The sequence below is a fragment of the Bombina bombina genome, chromosome 1 (assembly GCF_027579735.1).
Source record: "Bombina bombina isolate aBomBom1 chromosome 1, aBomBom1.pri, whole genome shotgun sequence".
In the NCBI taxonomy this organism is placed as follows: domain Eukaryota; kingdom Metazoa; phylum Chordata; class Amphibia; order Anura; family Bombinatoridae; genus Bombina; species Bombina bombina.
Window position 1 is genome coordinate 1243997669 of NC_069499.1, and position 12070 is coordinate 1244009738.

A 12070-nucleotide genomic window follows, 5' to 3' on the forward strand; every position below is an offset into this window, starting at 1 on the left:
CGTTGATTAGATTCGCAAAGGCACGCCAGCTTCCACACACAGAGCGGCTAATGAAAGGATTTCCATGTGAATTATAGGGAGAAGCATAGAGTGCAAGTACCGCTTCTCTTATACCTATATACCTAAATATGATTATTTTAAGTATTATAAGACTATTGTGGGTAATATGGTGAATTAAATTCCCTGGAAATCACAGATTGTGGGAGTTAAGCTAAGATTTCATTGTGAGGTTTGGACATAGGTTGTTAAATAAGCTATATATAGAATTGGTTAATATTTCTTGCTAACTACAATTTGTTCTTGTAAAGTTCAATGGTAATATTTGATGTTTAATTTGTTTTGAGCGAAGGTAAATTCATAGATATTGTTTCCATATACAGAAGTATAGGTGATTTAATTGAACAGTAAATAATCTAAATATCTCTATAGCCTGTTTTTTTACTTTAATATCGTATTAACTACTAGACATACATATCTGGTCATAATCAATACACTATTTTCTGCATAAATATAATTAATGTGTTCATAGAGATTAACTGGTCAGAACTTAGGAAATATTTGAAAAGTGTTACTGAATATTAATATTGATAATTGACGGCAATAGTATTATTGTTATTAACTATTAATATTCATAATCAAAACATACTAAAGCTTGGAGGACACTCTTGAGTTGTATTAACCCCTTAATGACCAGACCATTTTTCAATTTTCTTACCCTTAATGACAAAGGCTATTTTTACATTTCTGCTGTGTTTATGTTTAGCTGTAATTTTCCTCTTATTCATTTACTTTACCCACACATATTATATACTGTTTTTCTCGCCATTAAATGGAATTTCTAAAGATACCATTATTTTCATCATATCTTATAATTTCCTATAAATTTTTTTATAAAATATGAGGAAAAAATGGAGAAAAAAAACACACACTTTTTCTAACTTTGACCCCCAAAATCTGTTACACATCTACAATCACCAAAAAACACCCATGCTAAATAGTTTCTAAATTTTGTCCTGAGTTTAGAAATACCCAATGTTTACATGTTCTTTACTTTTTTTGCAAGTTATAGGGCAATAAATACAAGCAGCACTTTGCTATTTCCAAACCACTTTTTTTCAAAATGAGCGCTAGTTACATTGGAACACTGATATCTGTCAGGAAAACCTGAATAACCCTTGACATGTATATATTTTTTTTTAGAAGACATCCCAAAGTATTGATCTAGGTCCATTTTGGTATATTTCATGCCACCATTTCACCGCCAAATGTGATCAAATAAAAATAAAAGTTCACTTTTTCACAAATTTTGTCACAAACTTTAGGTTTCCCACTGAAATTATTTACAAACAGCTTCTGTAATTAAGGCACAAATGGTTTTAAATGCTTCTTTGGGATCCCCTTTGTTCAGAAATAGCAGACTTATATGGCTTTGGGGTTGCTTTTTGGTAATTAGAAGGCCGCTAAATGGCGTTGTGCACCACACGTGTTTTATGCCCAGCAGTGAAGGGGTTAATTAGGGAGCATGTAGGGTTAATTTTAGCTTTAGTGTAGTGTAGTAGACAACCCCAAGTATTGATCTAGGCCCATTTTGATATATTTCATGCCACCATTTCACCGCCAAATGCGTGCAAATTATAAAAAAAAATATTCATTTTTCACAATTTTAGGCTTCTCACTGAAAGTATTTACAAACAGCTTGTGCTATTATGGCACAAATTGTTGTAAAAGCTTCTTTGGGATCCCCTTTGTTTAGAAATAGCAGACTTATATGGCTTTGGCATTGCTTTTTGGTAATTAGAACGCCGCTAAATGCTGCTGCGCACCACACGTAAATTATGCCCAGCAGTGAAGGGGTTAATTAGGTAGGTTGTAGGGAGCTTGCAGGGTTAATTTTAGCTTTAGGGTAGAGATCAGCCTCCCACCTGACACATCCCACCCCCTGATCCCTCCCAAACAGCTCTCTTCCCTCCCCCACCCCACAATTGTCCCCGCCATCTTAAGTACTAATAAAATAATTTTTTTTTTTTTTTTTAAAAATAAAATATTTTAGCTGTGATGGACCCCTGCCTTAGCCCCAACCTCCATGACCCCCCCCCAGCTCTCTAACCCTCTCCCCTACCTAATTGCCGCCATCTTGGGTACTGGCAGCTGTCTGCCAGTACCCAATTTGCCCCAAAAACAAAAGTATTTTTTCCTCTTTTGCAATTTTTAATGTTTTCTGTAGTGTAGCAGCCCCCCATAATACCCCCCTCCCCCTCCCAGATCCTTTTATATTAAGTTTTTTAAAATCTTCCCCCCCCCCCCCTTCCCTCCTCATTGGTGTCAGTGGCCAGCTAATGCGCACACGCACGCCCCCCGCACGCTCCCGGCACCCGGCATGCACATTGCACTTACAGGAAACGGATGCCGGGTAGCGATGGGCCGCCCACCCGCCTCCCTGTTACGCTCCCACCCACCAACGAACCGGCACCATCGCTACCGGTGCAGAGAGGGCCACAGAGTGGCTCTCTCTGCATCAGAGTCTTCTAAAAAGGTATTGCAGGATGCCTCCATATGGAGGCATCACTGCAATACCCTGAGAGCTGCTGGAAGCGATTGCTTCCAGCACTCTGTTAGACAACTGACGTACCAGGTACGTCTATTGTCATTAACTGCTTGTTTTTGCATGACGTACCTGGTACGTCAGTTGTCATTAAGGGGTTAATATTATTAGGATATACCGCTGAAATATTTATAATAGACAAAATGATACAGTATTATTGGAGGTTACTATTGAATATCAATATAAGTAAATAATAAATAATATTGTAACCCATATCGTTATGTAGAATATAACACCAGGGATACTCAGAGCAGAAATCTGACTATTCCCTGCACCAGAGACACACCCTACGATGCAACATAAATAAATATAGTTCGACAAATAAGGGTGCGGCATGAAAAAACCTAGCAAGAGATCAGGTCTAAAAAAAAATCCTGTGGGGACAACAATGATTACATTGGTCTTGTAAGTTGTTATGTGTTACTGGCAGCCCTGGAGTTAAAAGGGACAGTCGAGACAAAAATTAAACTTTAATGATTCAGATAGGGCATGAAATTAAAAAAAAAAAAAAAAAAACACTTTCCAATCTCCTTTTATCAACAACATTGCTTTGTTCTGATGGAATTCTTTGTTGAAAGCTAAACCTAGGTAGAATCAAACTGATTTCTAAGCTGTTTAACGCTGCCACTTATCTCGGTGCATTTAGACACTGCTGGCTCATGTGTGCCATAGATATATAAAATTGTGCTCACTCCTGTTGAGTTATTTATGTGTCAGCACTGATTGGCTAAAATGCAAGTCTGTCAAAAGAATGGAAATAAGGGAGCAGTTTAAAGAGGGTTAGATACAAGGTAATCACAGAGGTAAACCATATACCAATATAAATGTTGGTTATGTAAAACAGGGTAATTAGTCATATTTAACAATATACATTTTCAAGTAGAAAGTTAAAGGGACACTGATCCCAAATTTTTGCTTTCATGATTCAGATAGAGCATGTAAATTTAAGCAACTTTCTAATTTACTCCTATTATCAATTTTTCTTCGTTCTCTTGCTTTCTTAATTTGAAAAAAGAAGGCATCTAAGCTATTTTTTTTGTTTCAGGACCATGGAAAGCACTTGTTTATTGGTGGGTGAATTTATCCTCCAATCAGCAAGAACAACACAGTGTGTTCACCAAAAATGGGCCGGCATCTAAACTTACATTCTTGAATTTCAAATAAAGATGCCAAGAGAATGAAGAAAATTTGATAATAGGAGTAAATTAGAAAGTTGTTTAAAATTGCATGCTCTATCTGAATGATGAAAGTAAAAATGTGGGTTCAGTGTCACTTAAAGAGGTTTTATTCTTACCTCAACCTCAGGATTAAAACCTTTAAAAGACATTCTGCCATACAAGAAATCTTCACATGGCAGGAAACTTCTTTCTTCAATGATGAAACTCCTATTTTTGGAGGGGGGAGGGGGGGAGAAAAGGAATATAAAAACTGTTTATAAGAGTTAAAATTTGTAGATGCCGTTTTGTTTCCACATAAACTGCCGACATGCTCTAATATAAAATGTATTAACCCCAATCAATTGGTTTTATCTGAAAATGTTAGAATTTGATGTTCAGCAATTTAACCCTATATTTGCATGACACAACCTTCTTTTATTTATTAGAACCAGAAATAATTTACCTTCAAAGAGAAATTATTACTAGACTAGTAAGAAAATACAACACGAGTAGACATTTTTGCCTATCTTTATAAACATTGAGAGGTCAGGTTACACATGTAGTTTTCTAGTCATGCTTCTGACTGCAGTGTAGAATAAAAGGGAAAAGAGAACACATTTTTTTGTGTTTCATGATCCAGATAGAGCATGTGATTTTAATCAACTTTCCAATTTATTTCTATTATATAATTTGTTTTTTTCTCTTCATATCCTTTGTTGAAAAGGATACTTAGGTAGGCTCAAGAACGGTTGATTGGTGGCTACACACACAAATACATATACATACATATATATATATTAGGGCTGCATGATTAATCGCATATGCGATTTAAAACCGCGATTAATCACTGCGATTTTAAAACCACGAGGAGTCGCGATTTTTTCCTACATAAAAAAATCCTTTAGAAGTGGCTGTAATGCATTGATTTATTTGGGATTTCTTGCAAACCAGCTTCATCTAGTGGTTGCTTTTAGCACACATATGTAAAATGGCTCTTTTACATTCACTTTCTGTTCTGAGAAGCAGCCGATCAATCTAGAAATCTAAAAGCAGAGCCCATGCAGGAATGAAGAGCAGAGAAAGACACTTACTTATATTCCCCCCTAGGGACTTCTGCAGTCTGAAACTTAGGGTATGTAAACATTATGGAACCTCCCATACAATCTCCTGCTCTCTAAGAAATGGCTTAAATAAATAGCAGATGCAGTTAACCCCACGGCTCCCAAAAAGGCTAAAACTGAAGTCCCCTCTGCTATTAGCTGCTGGGTTAACTTAACTGCATCTACAATGTATTTTATATCAGCAACGCACAGCATTTCTGAAAGGAGCAGACCCCACCCCTACTGCTATATGCCTGTAATGGATTCCTGGACAGGAGCAGGGCTCATTGTCAGTCAAATTAAAATGTTTAATAAAGAAGAAAGAAAATTTTTATATATATATATATATATATATATATATATATATATATATATATATATATATATATATATATATATATATATATATATATATATATATATATATTTTTTTTTTTTTTCGTCTTTATTAAACATTTTAATTTGACTGACAATGAGCCCTGCTCCTGTCCAGGGTGTATATATATATATATATATACACACACACACACATATATATGTTTGTGCGCCTCTGTGACTTTTGTGTTTGCGGCCTCCCCGTTCTCGCCGCCGCTGTTCTCCAAAGGGTATTGTAAGTTTCCTTCTGATGATAATATAATCTGATGATAATATAAATAAAATAACAGCAATAAAAGCGATAATATACACAAACTCATTATAGTTAGGCAACATTTTTTACATTTACATTGAAAAACATAATTTATGCTTACCTGATAAATTCCTTTCTTCTGTTGTGTGATCAGTCCACGGGTCATCATTACTTCTGGGATATAACTCCTCCCCAACAGGAAATGCAAGAGGATTCACCCAGCAGAGCTGCATATAGCTCCTCCCCTCTACGTCACTCCCAGTCATTCGACCAAGAATCAACGAGAAAGGAGAAACCAAGGGTGAAGTGGTGACTGGAGTATAATTTAAAAGATATTTACCTGCCTTAAAAAACAGGGCGGGCCGTGGACTGATCACACAACAGAAGAAAGGAATTTATCAGGTAAGCATAAATTATGTTTTCTTCTGTTATGTGTGATCAGTCCACGGGTCATCATTACTTCTGGGATACCAATACCAAAGCAAAAGTACACGGATGACGGGAGGGATAGGCAGGCTCATTATACAGAAGGAACCACTGCCTGAAGAACCTTTCTCCCAAAAATAGCCTCCGAAGAAGCAAAAGTGTCAAATTTGTAAAATTTGGAAAAAGTATGAAGCGAAGACCAAGTTGCAGCCTTGCAAATCTGTTCAACAGAGGCCTCATTCTTAAAGGCCCAAGTGGAAGCCACAGCTCTAGTAGAATGAGCTGTAATTCTTTCAGGAGGCTGCTGTCCAGCAGTCTCATAGGCTAAACGAATTATGCTACGAAGCCAGAAGGAGAGAGAGGTAGCCGAAGCCTTATGACCTCTCCTCTGACCAGAGTACACGACAAACAGGGAAGACGTTTGTCGAAAATCCTTAGTTGCCTGCAAGTAGAACTTGAGGGCACGAACTACATCCAGATTGTGTAGAAGACGTTCCTTCTTTGAAGAAGGATTCGGGCACAGGGAAGGCACCACGATCTCTTGATTGATGTTCCTGTTAGTGACTACCTTAGGTAAGAACCCAGGTTTTGTACGCAGAACTACCTTATCTGAATGAAAAATCAAATAAGGAGAATCACAATGTAAAGCTGATAACTCAGAGACTCTCCGAGCCGAAGAAATAGCCATTAAAAATAACACTTTCCAAGATAACAACTTTATATCAATGGAATGAAGGGGTTCAAACGGAACTCCTTGTAGAACGTTAAGAACAAGGTTTAAACTCCATGGCGGAGCAACAGTTTTAAACACAGGCTTGATCCTAGCTAAAGCCTGACAAAAGGCCTGGACGTCTGGATTTTCTGACAGACGCCTGTGTAACAAGATGGACAGAGCTGAGATCTGTCCCTTTAATGAGCTAGCCGATAAACCCTTTTCTAAACCTTCTTGTAGAAAGGACAATATCCTAGGAATCCTAACCTTACTCCAGGAGTAACCTTTGGATTCGCACCAGTATAGGTATTTACGCCATATCTTATGGTAAATCCTTCTGGTAACAGGCTTCCTAGCCTGTATCAGGGTATCAATAACCGACTCAGAAAAACCACGTTTTGATAAAATCAAGCGTTCAATTTCCAAGCAGTCAGCTTCAGAGAAGTTAGATTTTGATGTTTGAATGGACCCTGTATCAGAAGGTCCTGTCTTAGAGGTAGAGACCAAGGCGGACAGGATGACATGTCCACTAGATCTGCATACCAAGTCCTGCGTGGCCATGCAGGCGCTATTAGAATCACTGATGCTCTCTCCTGTTTGATTTTGGCAATCAATCGAGGAAGCAGCGGGAAGGGTGGAAACACATAAGCCATCCCGAAGTTCCAAGGTGCTGTCAAAGCATCTATCAGAACCGCTCCCGGATCCCTGGATCTGGACCCGTAGCGAGGAAGTTTGGCGTTCTGGCGAGACGCCATGAGATCTATCTCTGGTTTGCCCCAACGTCGAAGTATTTGGGCAAAGACCTCCGGATGAAGTTCCCACTCCCCCGGATGAAAAGTCTGGCGACTCAAGAAATCCGCCTCCCAGTTCTCCACTCCCGGAATGTGGATTGCTGACAGGTGCAAGAGTGAGACTCTGCCCAGCGAATTATCTTTGATACTTCCATCATTGCTAGGGAGCTTCTTGTCCCTCCTTGATGGTTGATGTAAGCTACAGTCGTGATGTTGTCCGACTGAAACCTGATGAACCCCCGAGTTTTTAACTGGGGCCAAGCCAGAAGGGCATTGAGAACTGCTCTCAATTCCAGAATGTTTATTGGCAGGAGACTTTCCTCCTGATTCCATTGTCCCTGAGCCTTCAGAGAATTCCAGACAGCGCCCCAACCTAGTAGGCTGGCGTCTGTTGTTACAATTGTCCAGTCCGGCCTGCTGAATGGCATCCCCCTGGACAGATGTGGCCGAGAAAGCCACCATAGAAGAGATTTTCTGGTCTCTTGATCCAGATTCAGAGTAGGGGACAAGTCTGAGTAATCCCCATTCCACTGACTCAGCATGCACAATTGCAGCGGTCTGAGATGTAGACGTGCAAAGGGTACTATATCCATTGCTGCTACCATTAAGCCGATCACCTCCATGCATTGAGCTACTGACGGGAGTTGAATGGAATGAAGGACACGGCATGCATTTAGAAGCTTTGTTAATCTGTCTTCTGTCAGATAAATCTTCATTTCTACAGAATCTATAAGAGTCCCCAAGAATGGAACTCTTGTGAGAGGAAAGAGAGAACTCTTCTTTTCGTTCACTTTCCATCCATGCGACCTTAGAAATGCCAGAACTAACTCTGTATGAGACTTGGCAGTTTGAAAGCTTGAAGCTTGTATCAGAATGTCGTCTAGGTACGGAGCTACCGAAATTCCTCGCGGTCTTAGAACCGCCAGAAGGGCACCCAGAACCTTTGTGAAGATTCTTGGAGCCGTAGCCAATCCGAATGGAAGAGCTACAAACTGGTAATGCCTGTCTAAGAAGGCAAACCTTAGATACCGGTAATGATCTTTGTGAATCGGTATGTGAAGGTAAGCATCCTTTAAATCCACTGTGGTCATGTACTGACCCTTTTGGATCATGGGTAAGATTGTCCGAATAGTTTCCATTTTGAACGATGGAACTCTTAGGAATTTGTTTAGGATCTTTAAATCCAAGATTGGCCTGAAAGTTCCCTCTTTTTTGGGAACCACAAACAGGTTTGAGTAAAACCCTTGTCCTTGTTCCGACCGCGGAACCGGATGGATCACTCCCATTAATAACAGATCTTGTACACAGCGTAGAAACGCTTCTTTCTTTATCTGGTTTGTTGACAACCTTGACAGATGAAATCTCCCTCTTGGGGGAGAGAATTTGAAGTCTAGAAGGTATCCCTGAGATATGATCTCTAGCGCCCAGGAATCCTGAACATCTCTTGCCCAAGCCTGGGCGAAGAGAGAGAGTCTGCCCCCCACTAGATCCGGTCCCGGATCGGGGGCCCTCGGTTCATGCTGTCTTTGGGGCAGCAGCAGGTTTCCTGGCCTGCTTGCCCTTGTTCCAGGACTGGTTAGGTTTCCAGCCTTGTCTGTAACGAGCAACAGCTCCTTCCTGTTTTGGTGCAGTGGAAGTTGGTGCTGCTCCTGCTTTGAAATTCCGAAAGGGACGAAAATTAGACTGTCTAGCCTTAGCTTTGTCTTGAGGCAGGGCGTGGCCCTTACCTCCTGTAATGTCAGCGATAATTTCTTTCAAACCGGGCCCAAATAAAGTTTGCCCCTTGAAAGGTATATTAAGTAATTTGGACTTAGAAGTTACATCAGCTGACCAGGATTTTAGCCACAGCGCCCTACGTGCCTGAATGGCGAATCCTGAGTTCTTAGCCGTAAGTTTGGTTAAATGTACTACGGCCTCCGAAATGAATGAATTAGCTAGTTTAAGGACTCTAAGCCTGTCCGTAATGTCGTCCAGCGTAGCTGAACTAAGGTTCTCTTCCAGAGACTCAATCCAAAATGCTGCCGCAGCCGTAATCGGCGCGATGCATGCAAGGGGTTGCAATATAAAACCTTGTTGAACAAACATTTTCTTAAGGTAACCCTCTAATTTTTTATCCATTGGATCTGAAAAAGCACAGCTATCCTCCACCGGGATAGTGGTACGCTTAGCTAAAGTAGAAACTGCTCCCTCCACCTTAGGGACCGTTTGCCATAAGTCCCGTGTGGTGGCGTCTATTGGAAACATCTTTCTAAATATTGGAGGGGGTGAGAACGGCACACCGGGTCTATCCCACTCCTTAGTAACAATTTCAGTTAGTCTCTTAGGTATAGGAAAAACGTCAGTACTCGCCGGTACCGCAAAGTATTTATCCAACCTACACAATTTCTCTGGTATTGCAACAGTGTTACAATCATTAAGAGCCGCTAAAACCTCCCCTAGTAACACACGGAGGTTCTCCAATTTAAATTTAAAATTTGAAATATCTGAATCCAATCTGTTTGGATCAGAACCGTCACCCACAGAATGAAGCTCTCCGTCCTCATGCTCTGCAAGCTGTGACGCAGTATCAGACATGGCCCTAGAATTATCAGCGCACTCTGTTCTCACCCCAGAGTGATCACGCTTGCCTCTTAGTTCTGGAAATTTAGCCAAAACTTCAGTCATAACAGTAGCCATATCTTGTAATGTTATCTGTAATGGCCGCCCAGATGTACTAGGCGCCACAATATCACGCACCTCCCGGGCGGGAGATGCAGGTACTGACACGTGAGGCGAGTTAGTCGGCATAACTCTCCCCTCGCTGTTTGGTGAAATTTGTTCAATTTGTACAGATTGGCTTTTATTTAAAGTAGCATCAATACAGTTAGTACATAAATTTCTATTGGGCTCCACCTTGGCATTGGAACAAATGACACAGGTATCTTCCTCTGAATCAGACATGTTTAACACACTAGCAATAAACTTGCAACTTGGTTACAATCTTATTTAACAAAAACGTACTGTGCCTCAAAGAAACACTAAACGATTAAATGACAGTTGAAATAATGAACTGAAAAACAGTTATAGCATCAATCCTTAAAAACAACACAACTTTTAGCAAAGGTTTGTTCCCATTAGTAAAGTAACAATAATTAAATTTGAAACATAAAAATTACAGAGCAACGTTTTTAATCACAGTCAATATATAAGTCTCACAGCTCTGCTGAGAGAATCTACCTCCCTCCAAAGAAGTTTGAAGACCCCTGAGTTCTGTTAGAGATGAACCGGATCATGCAGGAAATACAAGAGTAACTGACTGGAAATTTTTGATGCGTAGCAAAGAGCGCCAAAAACGGCCCCTCCCCCTCACACACAGCAGTGAGAGAGAAACGAAACTGTCACAATTAAAACAAGCAACTGCCAAGTGGAAAAATAATGCCCAAACATTTATTCACTCAGTACCTCAGAAAAAGCAAACGATTCTACATTCCAGCAAAAAACGTTTAACATAATAAAAACCTATTAAAAGGTTTAATGTACTTTTAACAGAGTAATTCCAGTGAAATACCATCCCCAGAATACTGAAGTGTAGAGTATACATACATGTCATTATAACGGTATGGCAGGATTTTCTCATCAATTCCATTCAGAAAATAAAAACTGCTACATACCTCAATGCAGATTCATCTGCCCACTGTCCCCTGATCTGAAGCTTTTACCTCCCTCAGATGGCCGAGAAACAGCAATATGATCTTAACTACTCCGGTTAAAATCATAGTAAAAACTCTGGTAGATTCTTCTTCAAACTCTGCCAGAGAGGCAATAACACGCTCCGGTGCTATTGTAAAATAACAAACTTTTGATTGAAGTTATAAAAACTAAGTATAATCACCATAGTCCTCTCACACATCCTATCTAGTCGTTGGGTGCAAGAGAATGACTGGGAGTGACGTAGAGGGGAGGAGCTATATGCAGCTCTGCTGGGTGAATCCTCTTGCATTTCCTGTTGGGGAGGAGTTATATCCCAGAAGTAATGATGACCCGTGGACTGATCACACATAACAGAAGAAAATCAATTTTATGTATGGCTCATGGTGTAAGACTTTAACTATGTGTTTAACAAAAATTAATTAACATATAGAAATGAATCAATTTAAGGAAATTTAGCATGACTAAGGGGTTAACCCCCGAAACGTTGCTTTTTATGCAACTCCAAATAAAGTGTTTTGCAAGTTTACACAGTGCTGGTGTAACATTTTCAAGATTATAGCAAAGTCTATTATGACTACATGTGTACGTGGTATCAGGTCACTCAAAGGTGACTAATAGCATATACTGTCTTTCCCCTGCCATAATATATGACAATAGGCTGGGGTGCGGTCAATATCGTTATGGGGTTTGAAACGCTTACTAGTGTATATCCATATGTAAGATGTTAATTATAAATATTAATGCAGTCTCCCTAGTGACATTAGTATCATCACACTTTCCCTAAGTGGATGCGTGGATATAATTGCTTTTAATACCCGAACATCAATTGGTAAGACCAAAAGAAGAACCAAACCGTTTACCCCCAATACTGAAGAATAAAGAAACAACTCCCCCCTTCCCTCAACCTTGCACTACAATGTAGATCCAGTCTCAGCGGGAACAGGACAAGGGCCTATGGTGACAT

General features: G+C 39.9%; 2 protein-coding genes across 2 annotated transcripts in view; one reads left to right on the top strand and one right to left on the bottom strand.

The window, feature by feature from the left end:
* Positions 1-12070, top strand: part of LOC128648054 (arylamine N-acetyltransferase, pineal gland isozyme NAT-10) — a 421895-nt gene that overhangs the window by 239901 nt on the left and 169924 nt on the right. The gene's annotated exons all lie outside the window — the stretch shown is intronic.
* MPHOSPH6 (M-phase phosphoprotein 6) overlaps positions 1-12070 on the bottom strand; it is a 121239-nt gene that overhangs the window by 10696 nt on the left and 98473 nt on the right. The window contains exon 3 of the mRNA XM_053700753.1: positions 3897-3987. Coding sequence (XP_053556728.1) covers positions 3897-3987 — 91 coding nt within the window. The remainder of the gene's footprint in view (positions 1-3896; positions 3988-12070) is intronic.